Source organism: Henckelia pumila, chromosome 2 (genome assembly GCF_033568475.1).
Source record: "Henckelia pumila isolate YLH828 chromosome 2, ASM3356847v2, whole genome shotgun sequence".
NCBI classification, from domain to species: Eukaryota; Viridiplantae; Streptophyta; class Magnoliopsida; order Lamiales; family Gesneriaceae; genus Henckelia; species Henckelia pumila.
This window is the reverse complement of record NC_133121.1, coordinates 15,290,834-15,311,387: the sequence shown is the minus strand read 5'-3', so window position 1 is coordinate 15,311,387 and position 20,554 is coordinate 15,290,834. Positions and strand designations below refer to the sequence as shown.

General features: G+C 33.4%; 2 protein-coding genes across 5 annotated transcripts; both read right to left on the bottom strand.

The window, feature by feature from the left end:
- Positions 1-1,606: 1,606 nt before the first annotated feature.
- On the bottom strand, positions 1,607-7,744 carry LOC140882544 (transcription factor BHLH42-like). Of its 4 annotated transcripts, none has more exons than XM_073288603.1 (8): positions 7,452-7,744; positions 7,094-7,339; positions 4,998-5,094; positions 3,752-3,766; positions 3,600-3,656; positions 3,073-3,490; positions 1,997-2,763; positions 1,607-1,887 (listed from the first exon to the last, which is right to left on the bottom strand). In XM_073288603.1, the coding sequence occupies exons 1-8, from the start codon at positions 7,553-7,555 to the stop codon at positions 1,807-1,809; spliced, it is 1,785 nt and encodes a 594-aa protein (XP_073144704.1). In that variant the 5' UTR covers positions 7,556-7,744; the 3' UTR covers positions 1,607-1,806. The 4 variants fall into 4 exon arrangements, with proteins under 4 accessions (XP_073144704.1, XP_073144705.1, XP_073144706.1 ...); XM_073288604.1 differs by having other exon boundaries at positions 1,997-2,751; XM_073288605.1 differs by lacking the exon at positions 3,600-3,656.
- A 5,618-nt stretch (positions 7,745-13,362) lies between these two features.
- Positions 13,363-15,761, bottom strand: LOC140883645 (small nuclear ribonucleoprotein SmD1a-like). The gene is made up of 4 exons (XM_073290199.1): positions 15,628-15,761; positions 15,464-15,540; positions 14,053-14,244; positions 13,363-13,958 (listed from the first exon to the last, which is right to left on the bottom strand). The coding sequence occupies exons 1-4, from the start codon at positions 15,639-15,641 to the stop codon at positions 13,897-13,899; spliced, it is 345 nt and encodes a 114-aa protein (XP_073146300.1). The 5' UTR covers positions 15,642-15,761; the 3' UTR covers positions 13,363-13,896.
- Between the last annotated feature and the right edge of the window lie 4,793 nt (positions 15,762-20,554).

The window sequence follows — 20,554 nt, the reverse complement described above, 5'->3', positions numbered from 1 at the left end:
TTGGATTTCGAAAATCTATTCTTTGGTGTTGAGGAATCTAATTTTTGTCTTCTCTGAAAATCTCATAATTATTGGAACCAATGGTACTGTTACTCTGCACAGAAAAATGTCACAATTTTGAAAGTGCTTGGCCCTATTTTGCAGACAATTAGGTCCATGACATTAATACTATTTTTTTAAAAAATAAAATACCAAAAATACTATTGAAATAGTTGCAAACGATAGGCTTTGATTGTGTAAAATAAATGGAAAAAAGGCAATTTTATATCAGATAAAATATTAGAGTAGACTTAAGAATGTTAAAAAAAAATCGATTTATTCACTAAAATATAATAATCAGTTCTAAAAAATGGGAATCGACAATTCGACATGAGCCTAATTTTTGAATTTAAATGAAATTGAGTAGAAGCAGAAGCCAAAGCGAATTTTTTCCTTTCGACCTGTCTCATGAGACGTATTACTCATGCATAAGAAGTTCATTAAAAAAAAAAAAAACATTTTCGAGGCTGCTTTGATTTCATTGATTAATTTAGAACTAAGGGTGTTCAGACTTCGGATAAAACTAAAAATTCAAACTGAAAAAACCAAACACAAAACCAAAAATCGGAATTTGATATTCGGATATAAATGTTAGAACCGAAATTTTTTTGGTTCGATTTCGGATTATAAATGTAAAACCGAACCGGCCGAAAAACCGAAATTTTAATATATTAATAATTTTATTTATATTATATATTTTATGAGATGATATCTAGTGAATAAAAAACATTTTTAATAATTTTTAGTTGATTGTTGTTTATTTAAGTCATTTAGATTTTTTTTTCAAAAAAAAAAAAGTCATTTAGATTTTGAATTTAAAAATTTTACAAAGAAATCATGTAAAAAATAACATATTATATTTTAAAATATATTTATAATATTAATTAAAATAATAGTATCAAAACCGAAATAATCGAATCGTTTTAGTAGAAAATCGATCCGAACGAAAACGATTCAAATATCGAATTATATACTTCTAAAACTAAAAACCAAAAAAAACGAAATAAAAAACCGAAAACCGAACCAGATCGACCGATTAACAACTCTATCTAAAACTCGGTATTTAAAACGAGCCGCTGCATTGGGCTTAAATGTAGTGAAACCCAATCAATATACCCAAACGGCCCAAATCATACTACTTGAACCCTCCATTTTTTAATTATTTTTTAAAACAACCCTCCAAATTTTCTAATACTGAATCTTGTATTTCTATATTACTATTTAAAACCCATCTTTTTTTTCGATGGGAGTATTTGTAACTTAAATTTTTTTTATTTTAAGTGTGTAAATTTTAATGTTTGAAACTAGTGAAAAAATACAAATTTTTTTATACCCTAATTTTTTCCAGCTTCTGCTTAGGTTAATTCAAGTCCGAAATTTTTTTCATTTTCATGGTGACTCTTAACTTCGATATATTTTTGTATAATCCAAATTACCTTTACATTCATTTACAATTCACCATACACCAATCAAACTCTATATTGTGCAAACAATTCAAAAAGACTTGATATTTCATTAACAAACCAATATTATAAAATCATTTATTTTATTTCAAACAATATCCACGTCTAATTTTCTTCACAATCCTCCACAATGATCTATAAATTCAATACCTTCCATGTTCAAAAAATAAATAAAAAAATAAATCCAATACCTTCTTAAAACAAAAATTAATCACTTCCCCAAAGATATACTATACACGTAACAAAACAATGAACATTACTTCACGCAAACAAGCTTAATTAATTGTATTAAAAACTTTGTTGATTAAGAATAATAAATTATCCGGTTGATTCCCCTTTTCACTTCCATTATGCTTGCTTTCTTCCCATCGTTACTCTCTCCAACCTGAATAAAATATATATACAAAATATTTAAATAAAAAAAGAAAGAAATTGAAATTTATATTATAATTATTAATAGATAATATAATATTATATTATATTATATGATATACCTTAGCTCTCAGTTGAGCAGCAAAAACGCCATTCTCCATGGATGATTGCACACCTATCACTTCCATCATCAATTTTCTAAGCATCTGAATCACATTTATCAACAATCCCTCCTTGTGCAAACACTGCATCTCCACCAAGGCGTCGCTCTCGATTATCGAAACCTCCACACGCGCCGCCGCGTTCTTCCTCTCTCCGACCGTCCTCCGTTTCTTGATCTTGTTACTCGGAGAAAGTACGGGACAGTCTCCTACTTTCTCCACGATATATTCCGACTTCTTGTGCTTGGCATCGGCCTCCATTTGCCGCGTTTGCTCCTCCAGCTCCTGGATTTTCTTGCGCAGACGTTGCAAGTACTCTATGGTGTCTCCAAGAACCGAGGCTTTGTCCATTTTCGTGACGTAGGGTACCAGGGATCTGAGTATCGCGAACCGTTCGTTTAGTTTCTCTCTACGGCGTCGTTCGGCGAGGACGTGGCCGGCGCTGGGCTCTTCCTGCGCGGCGGAGGCGGAATCAGTACTGGAGGTGGGGTACTTGTGGAGGAATGGGACGGTGAAGAGGATGTATTTGAGGGCACACTGAGGAGAGCCGCGTAGACGGGGGACGGCGGTACCGGAGTACTTCGAGAAGGCGGTGGCGGCGGAAGAAGAGTCCGACCACCGCGGTGACCGAAGAATGGTGGACATGACTGTCCGGGAGTAGACATTGTCTTCTTGTGTTTTCTCATGGGGAGACCAACTTCCCGCTAGTGCTATATCTGCACCCAAAACTTTTAGTAGCAAATAAAATCATATTGCATATTAAAATAATACTCAATTTGTCCCAATTATTTAGTTCACGTTCTTTTTTTTGTTTGTCTCAAATATATAGTCATACTACCAATATAACCCTGTTAACTATACCTTGAAAATTGTGCAATTATTTTTTAATACATTAAATAAGAAAAAAATATGAACTTTGAATAAAATTTGTTTTTTCAATGAATATTTATGTAATGTCAAGTGTAATGTGTAACCCAACGTGTAACTTTCCTCCGTGTGTAAATGTAGCATCACCCAATTTATATATACGTATATACCTGGAGAATGCAGGCTACTAGTAATGGGATCTGGCAGTGTGTGCCACCTCTGCACCTCGCCGATCCTCCACTCCTCTAAAACATGTCTATTCAAATCCGGATCCAAGTTATCCGAATCATCATCCCGTGACCCGAACCCGATACCCACAGCAGGCATGTCAATTTGTTCCAGTACCAGCTGATGATCATGATCAGTAATTGTCTCCGCTGCTTCACAATCAGGCAATATGGGCAGTTCACCGATATCGGACTGCGACTCGTCATCATTTTTCTGTGCCACGTGGCTGTCATGCGATACTGCTGTTGGGTGGAAAGACGTAGCGCGAGTGGAAGCAGAGTAGTCGGAGATGGTCGGCTTTGAATATTGGTCGCCGAAAATACTTTTGATGTATTGAATTAAGCCCATGTCTTCTTCCACCTGTAATAAGTACTCAAACTCTTTTGAAAAAAATTTCCATGATCAACAAATGATCAATTCATCTCTTAATTTCAAAGAGAAAACACATATGTGGCGATCGATATATTACCCATTTGATGGATCCGAGTTCCACGACCCCGTCAAGAATAGGAATGCACACACAAGTCTGATGAATATTGTATATATATGTATACAGATCAAACAGACTACAAATGCCTAATTTGAATCATCCAGAAACTATTTTCTAATTTAATTTCATACCTGTATCCCAGAACTCTTTTGGATCCGGTGCATGTTTCATGGAGAAAGAAGCACACATTAAAAGAGCCATTAATATTCAATCTACATAAGTTAATTAGATGCAAAATACACACACATATATTATATATCACAAAAACTTTTGTGAGCCGATCTCACGCAGGGCCGTTCTTATTTGGAGTTAGAAGAGTCGGCCGACTCGAGTCCAATTTTTTTCGGGGCCCATAATTTTGAAAAAAAATTATTATATTAAAGTGTATATTGATCAAATATAAATTTATTATTTTTGGGCTTTTTTCATTAATTACCCATGAAATTAATTTTCTTTTGCCTACGGCCTAGTATAAACTATTTTATTATTTTTGGGTCAATTGATAAATTTATTTATGAAGTTTTTTATTCTTAAGTCTCTTGATAATTTTTTCTCAATATAAATTATTTTTCCCGTGACCAATATAAACAATTTTTTTTTTAATTCCTTAAATTTATTATATAGTAGTGTAACTGAACCAATATAAATACATATTTTCTAACTCATAGGGGTTGTTTTGATATTAATGGGGACATTCTATTTTCGTAGTTGACATTCTTTAAGTTTCATTACCAAAAGAAACAAAATCAGCAATTAATGTAGTAAATTACTTGAAAAAAATAGATGTATATTTCTCAAATGATCACATGACTTATACTTGTTGATTATACTTGTTAGAATAGTAAGTGCAAAACAAATTTTCTCAAATTTAAAGTTTATCAAAATATTTCTTCAATAAACCATGTCATGAGAAAATATTGAATGAATTGTTTATACTACTAATTGAGAAAAAAAATTACTGAACAATTTGATTAATGTGTTAGTTCTAAACTGTCAGACGAGTTGTTTTATAGTGATCATTTTTGTATTGTTTGATCTTATTACTCAATTAAAATAGAAATATTTTGACCATTACACATTGTTTAAATCGAAAAATTTGTTATTAATCTAAAATAATAAGAACGCACATTATGCTTTAGGTGGTCTATTTTTAAAGTTGGACTCAGACCCAAGAATTGTTAGGATCGACTCTGATCTCACGGGTCAATTTCTTGAAGCATATCTTTTAATTGGGTCACTTATAAAAAATATAACTTTATGCTAAAATTGTACATATGAATAGAGTTGACTCGTATCACGGATAAAAATATGTGAAGCCGTCTCACAATAGACCCGTATAGTACTCTATATATATGTACATGTATTAATGGAGTGTACCTTAGCGAGAATGAGTCTAGGACAAATTCTAGAGTCAGCTTCATCCGCGCCAGCGAGCCATACATGCCTCTGCTTCTCAAATGCTTTTCCAGGCAATCTGAGTAAATTATGACTTATGTGTGAACTCAATGTGAAGAAAATGACAATTTCTTGGGATGAAATATAAAATATATATGATATAATTAATTGTGGTATGAATCATGATCAATTATATATTTATATTTTTTTGTGCATTATATATATGCGCATATATATCAAATTTTTGTTATATCAGGCATAATATAATTTAATTTATGGTGGCGGATTCATGAATTTAAATGTTTTTTTTCTTAAAGTTGATGTCGAATGGAAGGGTTTTGTTTCCAATAGAGGGATATGATGAAGATAGTTTGACTAATTTTATTAGAAACGACTTAATTATAAGTTCTTAGAGTTTATAACTTTTTTTTAATTAAGATCTTATATTAAAAATAATGACATCAAAAAAATATTAAAAATATTAAAAATAGCGATGTGTTCGATATAATAAAATAATCTTTTAATATCACAATAACGAAAAGGACGTAACACTATAAAAATAATATACTATAGTTATTTTAATAAATTATTGATATATATATTAAATTATAATTATAACTACAATTGTAATAATTAACAATATTATTATTAGTTCTACTTATAAAAATTAAATAAATAATTTTATATTAGGAATAATGCAGTATAAATAATAATATTATAATTATTATATTTATATATCTATATACATGTATACACACAAACTATTACATAGTCGCAATTGCAATTATACATGTATTAATAATAACTATTTATTATAATTAATTATTAATAATATTAATTGTGATATCAATAATGATGATGATGATGATAATGATAATGATAATGATAATAAATTACAATTATATATTATTTGAAATTAACGTATATCTCTACTATATTATAATAGTTGAGAGACCTAGAGATCACCGCGTATGTGGACACCATCTTTTGTTTTTACTTTTGCCATTTTCTTTCACTTCTACATGTTATTCCATAATTATTCTTCCTACCGCCAATGACCTCTTGGTCAAATGCCATCACCTCTCCAAATTTGGGAGATGGCCTGGATTCTATGCCCACTAACTCCCACCCCTTTGTCAAAAAATAATAATAATTATTCTTCCTACCTACAAGTCTACAACTCCAATAAAAATCTCTCACTCACTCCATCTTTCAAATTAAAAAAAAACTCATTTTTTATAATACAACGAAGGGTATGTATTTTGCACTAGTAATATATTATATTAGAGTATATTTGAGATATATTAAATTTAATAAGGATGATTTGGTCTTTAAGGATATTTAAAAATAATTATAAAATAGGGATAACTCAATTTTTTTTAAATAGCTTATAAACTATGAAAAAGTTTATTTTGACCGTTTATAAGTATTTTGTTTGACTAAATATTGATAAACAAGTTTGAAGAGCTTATAAGTTGTTTTAATAAAAGGTTATATATGTTACACGTTTATTGAGAGTTACACATTGAATTACCTATTGTATTTAAAATTACCTAACTTATCTTACATTACTTTTGAAAGATTGTTTTTTCCAAATAAAAAGTACTAAAGTAATTTTGTGATCTCTCAAATGTATAACCAATGTCTACATGTAACATTTTTCAAAACATAACAATATACATGATCGATCAAAACAAAAAACAGGCTAACATACAAAATCAAATTGCTAATTTTCCCAAAATATATGTGTAGTGATGTCATTGGAAAATGACAGCCTGATGACGTGTTGTGTTCATTGTTTTCGTGGAGGGTTTTTCCACTATATGAGCTCTAAAAAATTCGATCCTAGCTGGCTAGCTCCCGGATGTATTCTAATAGATCGAAAGTTTGCCGACCATTTGTAGTTCATCTAATATTAATGTTTTAGATGTGAGACGAAGTCTCGGATTTGAGATTCAATTGTAACAAAATTTCATCTCTTAAATAAATTAAAAAAAAAAAATACACGTGCCGAAGGATCAATTGTCTCAATATCGTGCATGCGCAGTTGGATTAATTAAAGCAATTATATTTCGTACCCGGCACCCGGTGGAAATGAGAATGAGACGCTCAATAAATAGAACCACTCGGTTTCAGTCAAGTCTTCCGGCGACAAAGTGGCGGAGGAAGGCCGGCGGGACTCGGCGGTGACGAGGGCTTCGTACAGTTCTCTGAGGTGCTGGCTTCTCCGTGTCGCCGCCTCCTCCGTCGCGACCTCCGTTGGCTCAGCCGTCTTCCTTGTATTTATGGCTCCATTGTAGTAGCCATCACCCCATACAAGAATTCTGCAAATTATATAATTTTCATCATATAATTATTTTTATATATATTAACTAGCTAGCTAGCATGAGATCATATATATACGTGCACTTAATTCAACTATAAAGCTGGTCTAACCCTTGTTGTGGGCAACGTTGCCAAAAAAGACTGTATGTCCAATCCACACTCTGAACCGCCGTCCGCAGCATACTCCGCAGCCGGCTCCTCCGCGGTGCCGCCATTAAACTTCTTAGATTCCGACGAGTTCCATGTATATGAATATCCTTTGTTTAAACTTTATAATCAAGGAAAATTGTATATGAATAAATGATCATAGAACGAACTTAGCTATCGAGAAGAGTTACATATTATACAAAATAATAATAATATATATAGGTAAGACATGTATATATATGAATACGATGAGAAAATGTAAGTTTAATTTATTATACAAGTATATTACACTAGGGTTCGATCTAAAAATAATTTTAGCAAGTGTCTGGAGAATTGAAGAGTGAGTAAGAGGTTTGACTGGTTGGTGCTACCAAACAAATTAATTATTTAATATATTATATTATCAGTTGATTTTAACCACCTAATTGGTACAAATCACATCAAAATAAATAAATAATCTAATTTTTATCTTTGAACATTGTATAGTACCATTCGTTTTCTTCGTGTTTTGTATGGTTCCATTTGTCTTTCTTCGTGTTTTAATAGATCGACGCATCATATCTAAAAAAAAAGATACTTTTGCCGACGATACCTTTTTTGGCAGACGTGAAGTTATTATCAGCGACAGATTCGCTGTTTTTCTTGTGAGCGAACTGTATATTAAATAATAAATATTATAGAAAATAAAGAATGTATATAGTTTAATTTCATATTTTTGTGCCAATATTTATTTGGTAAAATTGTGATGCATTTAGCTTTGTATAAAAAAAATAAAAATAGTATGGAAAACTATTAAAAAATATATATAAGTATTTTTATTTATGATAAAACTGGTACATTTCTATTTATTTAAGGAAAATAAAATAATGTAAAAAATATGGATATTTAAGGAAACCTAAAAAAATCGAGAGGTGAATAAAATTCGTATATATTAGACACACCCAAAAAAAATATATCTTTCGTGTGAATTATTCTCGAGAAATTAACTTTTCAGGTTACAAAACGTACAATTACCGAAATACAAAATTTACACTCCTCGAATTTCTCTGGAGCAAGAAATCACAAATTTGTACTAAAGAAAAATAATAAGAACACTCGGCCGTAAAATTCGGAAGTTTTTTTATCTTATCTGGGAAAATTAGATTAAGAGTCCATTTATTTGGAAAATTCAGGAGATCAAAATTATTAATTTAATTTGAACTTCCTAGAGTCAATACAAAATACTATTAAAAAAAGTGCATTTTTAGAAGAATAATTTAATTTCTAAATTGCTCATAAGAATGCCGTACAAAATGGCTGAAGATTTATATATTGGTTTAGATATTTATAATTAATCAAGAAAATAATATATTATTTTAATAATCATTTTTCATTTTAACGAACATATATTCAACTACATAGAAAATCATTGAATATTTCTTATATTTTGTCTCACATTCCTTCAGAAACGAGATCTGAAGTTCCGAAGTTAATGTGGAAGTCGGAACTTCCAAAACGAATCAACCAAAAAGACATATTACGAACTCGTTTGATAACTTTGGTTTGAAAAGTTGGGAGGATAAAAATGTTAGTAGGGTGTACTTCGAATTCTGAATAAGAGTGCGTTAACAGCAGCAATAGCAGCAACAAATACGAACAAAGTCGAGGCGAGAGAAACTCTCTATGCGCAAGACGAAATTGTCTGTTAACAGTGCTAAACGTTAGCAGCAATCGTCTCTAAGATACAACGACTTCTGAACGAGATATGGCAGCACAACGAATATCTCGAACTTCAACGAACGAAAATATGTTTTAACTTTTCTTTGAGAAAGTGAGGGAGAGATCTTTCAGAAATTAGAAATCTGAAATATATGTTATCTGATGTTTCCCTATATCTTTTCTGTGTTATAACCACCATATATATAGTCTTATACACGAAACAACACGTTTGAAAGCGTAAGGATGCAACCCATGACAGAAAAAGGCCAGAAACAATCGTGACTTTTCAGTCTGCAGAAGGTGCGCTCGGGCGGTAATTTTCTACCGCTCGAGCGGCCAACTTTAAGCCAACCTACTGTCTCGCTATTTAGGTACCGCGCCCGCGCGGCAAAATTTTACCGCGCGGGCGCAAGTCGCTCTGAACTTACTGTCTCGCATGTGAGGTGCTGCGCCCGCGCGGTAATAATTTATCGCTCGGGCCTACTCAATAAAATAATAAAATATTATTTTAAATAAATTTTATTCAAAAAGAATAATTGGATCAGAACACCACACCACACCTCGTCGCGCGCGTGTTTGTTGCATCGATTAGCGTCTTGCCCCTTTACAAAACATTGGTGCCCTAAGGGCCCAATCCCATAGTTCAATGTTGGACTATATAAAGTGAGCAACAAATTGGAGTTGTTTCAATGTGGGACAACCAATTCCCCATTTCCCTCCAATTTATTTCACAAAATTCAAATTATTTGTAACACTTTGGGACAAACTTTTCAAGCCTTTTTGGACAAGTTTTTCAAGCCCATTACTTCCACAATTCATTCAATAACAATTTCCAACAAAAAACACATTTTTTTAAAATTTAAAAAACATTTTTCTTAAAATTGTTGCGTTTGCCATTTAAAAAAAAAAACACTTAAAAGAACTAAACTTGCCTTTTTTTTAACCTTACAGCTTCTATATCTAAATTGGCTCTACGTAACAGTTCAGATCTTTTGAAAGTTCAAAGCTTTCGAAATCAAAATGAACTAATGAAGCTTCCGATCTCCTTATCCGGAGAAGGCATATCGGAGCTTCCACACGCACCTATCCAAGTAATTTAGCCTCACGAATGAAAAACAGACACATGACGGATAGACTGCTTCCAACCTTCTAAACTCCCCCGAATTTAGCCTAAGTAGGTGTTGGGATATCAACCAGTAGATCAAGAAAATAATCATGGGTTGATAAATAGAATGATATCTCTATTGATTTTTCTCAACTTTTAACCTCTTATCTTTTTTCGGTTCAAAATAGCCAACTTCGGCAGGCCAGGCAAGTCGAGTCACGTGGTGCTTCTGTAGGTGAAACTAGCATCTCCAAAAGGACTAACAACGGCCCCAAACATACTTTGAAAATCTCTTCGACTATTTTGGTGTTAAGATGAATGTAATTTGTAAATGAACCAAGGCGTTCGTGAGCTCGATAAAAACCTAGTTTGAGACCTTATCGATCCGATCTCTATTTTATCGAGCGTAATCTCGAGCATAAGAATTTTCGGCTTGTACGTGAACTAACGACATTTTCGTTTACAAGCATGATAAATAAAATACGACATTAGGAAATATTTGGGTGTAAAATGCAACGAAAAATAAAGAACTTTCAAAATTTCAGTTTTTCGTTTAAATATAGAATTATATCAGGATTTATAGGTTGAATTTAAAGATTTATATAGTAGTTATATATATAGCTGGGATTCTGGGAGGGGATGAGAAATCTTTGAAATAATCAAGTACATTTTGCAATATTTTTCTAGATTAAAAAGTAATTTAAAATTCAAAATGTTGCGAACCCAATCTAATACATTTTTATTTTCATTCCTCCTAACTACATAATTTGATTGTTCAATACTTCAATTCATTCACTGAAATGAAATTTTGTAAGAACAGAAAACAACGAAAATATCCTAATCGAAACTCAAAACAATATGTTTGCATATATCACTCATTAGCCATAAATCTTCACAAGATTGAAAATAATAAAAAAAACAATTACACCAAAACTCATTAAAAACTCGTTTCGTCTTCTGAAATTCCCTCTGAAACATGAAAATGAAATTGAAACCCAATCTTACTCCAATTTGTGAGTATCCAGTTTTAACTTGAGTTGTTATTGTCTGCATCGGAGGTCGACGGCTTCTCGGTGTCATCCGGGTCGCGATTCGGGTCAGATTCATCGATTGCGCCTCGAGACTTCACGAGCCACGGCTTGAGCGCTAGCTCTATGGCAAGCCAGCCGCAAGCCAAGGCTCCGAACACAATGGCAGCAGATATCGCGGAGCTTGAATTAGCCATGAGGGATTTGAGAGAGGTTTGTTGGGGGTATTTGGCTGGGGTCTGCGAGTGCGACTGGGGTTTTATAAAGTCCAGGGCTGCTTGGGGAAGACGATACAACATTTGACTTGTGCTGCAAACTCGGCTTTTATTGGGCCGAAAGCATTTGGGCCCAATGAAACAATTCGGTTTAAAAAAATCGGCTCAACCGATATTTTTTAAAAGATAATATCAATTTTTATATATGACTAAATGATAATTATTATACTCATAGATATCGTTTGGTATCATGGTTGGGATGTACGATAGATGAATAAAAACATGATTAGATGTGAATAAGCAAGACATAGATATGAATAATATGTTGTTTTGTATGTTTTTATTTTGTAGGATTATTGTGTTTGTTCTCTTAATTACAATTGTCAATTTCACATAATTTCACTTATATGACACTCATCCTCCACTAATATTATGGGTTAAGAGGTATTTGTCATCAAGCCTACATCTAATGTTATACCGGGCCATGAGATATAATTGGGTTAACAAAAAAATGAGAGAAACATGAGATGAGTAAAAATTTATGTCTCATCCCACTTTTATCTCATGTACCAAATGGTACCATAGTATGTTAAATGTGAGTTTTAACATTTACATTTTTGTTAAACTGAGCTTTTATTATTATTAGTGTATGAACGTACGTGTTACATGTTTGTATAATTTTTTTAATTATTTTGATTTATATTCAAATAATAGTAATATTATAGCTGTAAAAATTATCGATGAACTAAAATTAAATTTGAAATGTCAAAATAAGAAAATAAAAAAAATATAATATCTATATCAAATAAGAGTATTTTTGGCCAAAAAATGGTGTCATCTTTTCTCTAATTAGTACATTCTTTATATATAATATAGATTATTTTTTTAAAATATGTTTAGTTTTGCTTGGTGTCACGAAATTCGGTTTGATGGATAGCGAAAGTAGCCAAATACTCGCCCCCAAAAAGATGTCGAAGTTGGTTGAGTATGTGAACACTAGCCAGAAATCAAGAGTTCGATTTTTCTACCAACACTTTATTGAACTAGTCGGCTATCGCACAGGACTTGCCTAGTGCGATTTATCTGACTAACGTAGTTTGAAAGATATTGCGTTAGTCTGAGGGTTTACCCAGTACGCAACGAAAAAATAGCAGTTACGGATTCACACTTAAAAAAAAGAAAAAGAAAAGAAAGTAACCAAATACTCACCCTGATTATTATTGATAGAATTATTCTCATAGCACATTTAATTTGATTTTTTTAGTAACATTTATTCATTTCTGAATACTTCATCTACCACTCCCAATATGCATTATAACCATGAAGGATAACACATTGATTGATTAATCATCCTTGCTATGTCCAATGCTTGACTCAAGTTCTTCCAAGGATTGGTGTCATGCACCGTTGTCTAATCCAAATATATTGATTTAAAATCCTTATATTATTTGTCCATCATCATACAATTCATGAACCAAACGGTGCCTAATAATATGACAAAAACCTATTTGAATTATCCCAAGTTCAAATCAGGATAAAAGTATATTCTCCAGCTCAATCCATCCATTCCTGGAGCTAGACAAGCATCACAATAGCTCGAATTCCTAATCAGCTTAGAAAAGGTTTAATGCCATGGTGAGATGGATTTTAGATGATAAGATGTGTAATAAATCATGATAAAATAAAGACAGCAATATAAAGATGACTGATATATTCCTTAATATGTTTTTTCCCTTGCATGAATATTTTGTTAATTATTTTATAATATCTTAAATGTTCTTACAAAATTTAAATCAATCACACTTGTCAAATGATATAATTGTAAAATTTTGATTCATATCATACTTGATATAGAGACATCTAATGCAACCCAGATATAATTGTCATGACGGGCCAATTGATGATATTGTGATAGGTGAAAAGTGAGACAAATATGAAATGAATCATCTCACCTTCATCACAAGCAGTACCGTAGATAACCGTTGGCGATGAGAAAGTCACTTCAATTTCCAAACACACATAACAGCCATTACACCGTGATAAGCATCCAATATCATGGCTAATTATACTTACGATAGGTAAAAAGTTAAAAACTAGGGTCTTCGATAGTTCGAACTCGAATGAACTTTGTCAGATTCGCCTGAACACGACTAGTCATCATAAACTTCATATAGCTAAAAGAAGACTAATACAAAAGGAGGAAGTGCACTGCTTGAGAAGTTGGCCAAACCTCCAAATGGGCCTAAATTTCTGAAAATCTTCACCTCATATCCCACTGAACAGGAGAAAAAAGCTCATGACCCATCACTCAAAGACATTGACATAACCAAATGCCATAAAAATTAGGATAACTTGAGCCACAACTAACGACCACGTCCTCGCCCACGTCCACGTCCGCGGCCACGGCCACGCCCCAACGCTCTCCCTGAATCCACATATGATAAGACATCATCAAATACATGGTAAAGTAAAGAAATCCAAATCGTAAATAAAGTATGAGAAAATTATTTCATTCATACCAGCGGTTGGCTTCTTGGGCTTGACCCTTGGTGTCTCTTCCACCAACAATGTCTCGAGATTTAAGCTGTCGGGAAGGATGTAATAACGGATGGTGTTACCCCTAACGCTCAGGTGATCCATAGTGACCGGATTCTTTCCCTTGAAGGTGAGCTTAACCGTCTTTAGATGTGTGTTCATGCTGATATCAACACCTATGAAAGCAAACAAAAGTGGATTCACTAACTGCAGGTGGCTTCATTTTCAACCACCAATCAATTGAGAAAATACTAAATATAAATGAATGAGTCCGGCAAAATGTAAATGGAATCATGACTTTTCCAAAGTAAATATAATTTTGTCAACTAGTACCAAAAACAAGCCCACTATAAGCCAAGAGAATTTTTAAAGAAGTTTGTACCAAATTATTCGATCCATTCAATAAAATTGGAGGGAAATGCAATTTTTCCCATCTACCATTACTTAAACCATCAATTTAAACATAAGAAAGAATTCTGACATACATCAGATAAGTAGCCATAAAATATATAGCAAGTCGAATACACATAGAAAAGAAATCAGGTGCGACTAACATTCTAGATAAACAGCCAACAAAAATTCTGGAAATAAATACCAATCATTCTTTGATATTTCCTCTGGAACAAAATGTAAGATTTGAAGAGTATTGGTAATAACAACGAAATTACACCTCAGACTTTATGGGTAATGTATGCAAAGAAAATGGTTCTCCAAAATAATTTTTGAATCGTCCAGCACGGTAGTCCCTAAATGAAATGATTATTATTATTTTTTAAACTTACTGAATCCAATTATTACAAACAAAATTATGGGGAAAAACATGGAGACAAATGGCTCAACAATCATGAGACAGTTTTAACACTTTTATTAGGAAGTATGCTTGAAATTCAATCTTCATGGGTAATTAACAGGAAAACTCCTTCGAAAACATGGTGAAAATCCGTATGAACAAGCTAAACAGGCATAAATCAGGGCAACCCCAATTCATAAATGAAACAAATCTTTTACGGTTTAACACATACTAAAAGATAAATCAGTTCACCCATGATACCAAAATAACAAAAACGTGAAACTGTGCCACTGTTTTCTAAATTCAGATCTAGATATCACGGAACAGCTCAGTACTAATGATTGAGCCACCGGCCTCTATATATCATAGTAAGAACTTGATTATTTCAGATTTCACTCCAGGCAAGGTGGGATACTAAAAACTCGAAATTATCACCAGTCAATACTTCAGCCTATTTCCGGTACTATTACAGCGTAACAAGAATAGCGACAAAACAACTTCTTCCCTCCCAGATAAATCTAGTCGAAAAAACCAACTACATATGAGAAAAAAAATAAAATCAGTACGAACACTGAAATTGAGGGAAGGAGGAAGGAGAAAAATACCCGTAATGGTGCCATGAACAACGGTGCCGTTCTTCAGCTCAATCGACACAGTCTCATTGTTCAATTTCATCAAAAACCTGGTCAATTTCACAAAATTTATACACATTTTGAGCACGATAAACTGGTATAATACAGCAGTAAAAGTGTCTGGGACAAGAACATACCTGACAAGCTTCATTGTCGCAACCGGAAGATTTTACAGAGCTAGGGTTTCGAGCAAGTAGCAAAATTCAGCGCCGAACGGTATTGTTTTAGGGCAATGTTAAAATGTCCAGTCGTTTCTGAGTGAGACGGTGACACACTTGGGCTTGGGCCTTTAGTAAATGATTTGGGCTGTTTATTTACAGGCCTTAACTAGAAGCTCAACGGCTACTTATCCAACCAAAGAGCATAGATGTAAATTAACCAAGTAATTTATTTGAAGCTCGATTTTATAAAGTTCGTTTGAGTTCGTTTAAATAAGCTCATTAAGATAAATGAATCAATCTCGAGATTTACGATAATCAGCTCACTAGCTCGAAAACATGTTCGTTGATAGATGACCGCTTAATTCGGTATCAACTAGCAAGTGTACTAGGTCAAGTAATAGTAAAGTGGACAGAGAGTCCAAGTATCGATCCCACAGATACTGTTGTCAATTCTCAAGAATTAATTATTTTACTTAATCTAGACAAATAAATAAAACAAGTGCTACAAATTAACTAAAATTTAATTACTAAAATAAAATAAGAATTAAACTAGAAGAAGAATAAATTCAATTAAATAGAGACAACCAAGACACACGCAGGTACCAAATAAATCATGCAAACAAGTGGCAAATCCAGGATCCAGATTTAATCTTAAATCACGACGAATTATCCTATCTTGTTTAACAGTCTATTTCTAAAACATGTTAAACCTATTCAAGTTATGACGGATTAATTTTCATAATTCTAATCAAACATGAATGCATTCAATATTTGTGATAATTCAGTTTTTACCTAAAGCCGCATACTGAAACCGAATACTATTTATAGTCGGTTTAACCATATGTCAATTATTGGAGTGATCGAAATCAATTCCTCCTCTATCGAATTGGAATCAATTAACAAGCAAGTAAATAGTTGATCAAGTTATTCACAAGACATAATTTAAATCCAACAATCAATAATATTAAAAAAAATCCAAAAATCCTAAATAAACATCCAAATATTCAACATAAAACTGTCTGGCCCAATCTCGCGGTCTTGGTTGAAGAAAAACTAATCAATAAATGAAAATATAGTTCAAACAAAAGTTTAATAATCTAAAGAAGAAAAGAAAAAAAACTCGAATGGAGCGTTCTTCAATCTCCAAGCCTCCTAGCCCCCGTCTCTCTTATGCGATTCCCACCCTTTCACGTCTGACAATCTTCTATTTATATGTCTTTGAAAGCCCAAGAAATAAAGCCCGAAAATTTGAAAGTTTTAATTCCCGAAATTCTATTTTTTCTGATTCTGCGACATGAACGGACCCTGGATAAGGGTCCGTGTCTAGGTCCGTGCATTAAACTGGGAACGCCAATTTTTTTACGAAGATGCACGGACCCTTATCAGGACCAAGGCACGGGGTCTGTGCATACATCCTTGCCTGCACGCAGTTTTCTTGAAAAATTCATATCTTCAGTTCTAGGTGCGCCCAAGATCATAAGTGTAAACTAGAGTCTCATCAAAATTCATAAAACACAATCAAGATCCACAAATCACCTATTGTCGTGCAATGGTCAAACAGACAAAAACTTCATCAAATCTTTTGTTACAATTCACTGGTCTAACATTAGTGCTTATAAATATTCACGGTTCAACCTACAGTTTCTCATGTCAAGTCAAGAGCAAATTTTTTCAAAAATCCAATTTTTTCAAATAAACTTCATCATCATTGGCTATTATGACTCATCCTACTCATAACAATGCAAACAACAACAAAAACAAACTAAATGCAAACAAACATAACAAACAATGCAATATACTAGTCTACCCCCCATACTTATCTAAAGCATTGCCCTCAATGCTTCAGAACAATGAACAGAATGCAACAAACACATAATGAAAACAAAAATAACACTCCCCTGGTTTCGTATTCGTCCTCTTCATCTTCCTTTGTAAAAGTCCAACATCAACTTCTGGTGGCGGGGCAATATACTGCACATATAAAGGCGACAGGTAAGGCATAAGATTAGCAAAAGATAATAAAAAGAAAAAAAAACAAAAACAAAAAATAATAATAATAATGAAAAGAGAACACTGGGTTGCCTCCCAGTCAGCGCTAAAATTATAGTCTATAGTCCGACTATGCAGAAGCCACCATCAAAGAGCGGCTGCCGCCCATAGTAAGAATCATACGACTCTACATATGGGTCTTGATTTCCTTCGCCCTCAAGCTTGGCGTGATATATACTTTGTAAGCTCTTCGGTCCAACAACACTTGGTCTGAAATTTTTCTTTTGGAAGGAGACTCCGAATCTAGGCTGAAGCTCATAGAGGATGGAATATGTTGGAGGTGGCGTCAATGGCAAGAAAAAATCTTCTAACGGTGTACATGGAACGATCATTGACGAGGTAAAATATATAGCCTTGTATGTTTCTTCCTCCTCCAAGTCCACTATTGGCTCTTCTTCACAAGAAAATTCCTCAAAAATTATTTCTTCATGCGCTGGCTCAGTTACTTCACTCTCTTGGCAGATCTTCAAATTTGGTTCTCTAAGAAGCGCAATCTGTTCATCCAAAAGACCCCAAGACTTGATACGGCTTTCTAAGAATTGATTTTTCTCTGTCTGTTGCCGCAAAAGATTCTCCAACTGAGCCACATGATCCTCAAAATACCCTACACACTCTTCTTGACACTCAGGTGGTTGGTTCGAAAAATTTTTAGAATCGATATCTGGAGGATATTGGTGACTCCAACCCTGTAGTGAAGGATCATAATGCCAATGGTAGTCGAAATCTGCCATATCATTTAACAAGTGCATCGCACTATTTTCATCTCTGCTGAACAAGTGACTGCCAGTGGCTAAAGCTCCATAATCTATCCATGCTGCGTTTGGTTGGAGGGATTGGGTGTGATTAAGCGCAACAGTCACACGTTTGACTCGGTGTTTGGGATTCTCTTGATAACCGTAAGCCCGTTATTAACCTACTGTTCAACCCAGAAAACGTGGGAAATAAATCTTCTCGAAAAAGCATGTATAGTGATCCTGATTTGAACAGTAATTGGGATTGGCATTTCTTTACCTAAACTACCCTTCACCCTACTTATCTTTTGTTCTCCTTTGTCGTCGATTGTGAATGTGAGAATGGGCGCTTGTAGTGAAGAAATCGATGTCGCCGCTGTTTTCTATGAAATCCGACTACTGAACAGTGAGATCTTGATAACCATATTCGTGAAATTATTGTGTTGCCCATTTTACAAAATAGTTTATTTGTGACAATCTTTTCTTATGTCTCGGATCTACACGCTATTTGTGCTCTGAAATTTGAACCATTTGAGCCGCTGAGTATTGCGATTTCGTGGGAGTTTAAATTTTTGTTGAAAATCGAAAAAGATGTCAGACGCAGGTTTTAATTTTGAAAATGTATTCCACAAAGGTTGTAGAAAAATGAAGGAAGCTGAAAACGAAGTTCGAAGAAGCTTTTAGTATCGTCAAGATTCGTACCGGAGAAAGTATCCAAGATTCGGCGTTCTTTGAAAAGGAGAGAGGTATCATCCTCTCTCTGGAAATGGATTGAGAGTTGTAAATTGAAGTTGGTGAAGGGGTAAACATGGAATATTGTAATTTTAAACAATCTTTATCCGAGTTACAAACACATGAACCAAACACCTACATCTATTTAAACTAGTATTAAATATTCTCATCCAAGACATTATTATCCATATCATTATCATAACATTATTAATCTCATCATACGTACCAAGCGGACCACCAACGTCTTGTTAGCTCATCCAAACCACCATAAAAAATTTGAACTAGAGTGTAGTTCGAAAAATCATGACATCTAAACCTGTTAGCCAAATCATTGAATCTCCCCCAAGCAGCATAGAAGGGCTCTGAGTATTGTTGGCCAAACCTTGTGAACACCTGTCGATGATCCATCTCCAAGTACCTCACAAGTAAGGAAAAAAATTAATTAATAATTAAAAATAAAAAATAATGCAAGAAAAAAAATGTCTAGTGTCAAGCAAATAATCTATCCTAACATTAACTAAACAGTCCCCGGCAACGGCGCCAAAAACTTGACCGCTTAATTCGGTATCAACTAGCAAGTGTACTAGGTCAAGTAATAGTAAAGTGGACAGAGAGTCCAAGTATCGATCCCATAGGGACTGTTGTCAATTCTCAAGAATTAATTATTTTACTTAATCTAGACAAATAAATAAAACAAGTGCTACGAATTAACTAAAATTTAATTACTAAAATAAAATAAGAATTAAACTAGAAGAATAATAAATTCAATTAAATAGAGACAACCAAGACACACGCAGGTACCAAACAAATCATGCAAACAAATGGCAAATCCAGGATCCAGATTTAATCTTAAATCACGACGAATTATCCTATCTTGTTTAACAGTATATTTCTAGAATATGTTAAACCTATTCAAGTTATGACGGATTAATTTTCATAATTCTAATCAAACATGAATGCATTCAATATTTGTGATAATTCAGTTTTCACCTAAAGCCGCATACTGAAACCGAATACTATTTCTAGTCGGTTTAACCATATGTCAATTATTGGAGTGATCGAAATCAATTCCTCCTCTGTCGACTTGGAATCAATTAACAAGCAAGTAAATAGTTGATCAGGTTATTCACAAGACATAATTTAAATCCAACAATCAATAATATTAACAAAAATCCAAAAATCCTAAATAAACATCCAAATATTCAACATAAAACTGTCTGGCCCAATCTCGCGGTCTTGGTTGAAGAAAAACTAATCAATAAACGAAAATATAGTTCAAACAAAAGTTTAATAATCTAAAGAAGAAAAGAAAAAAAAAACTCGAATGGAGCGTCTTCAATCTCCAAGCCTCCTAGCCGCCGTCTCTCTTATGCGATTCCCACCCTTTCACG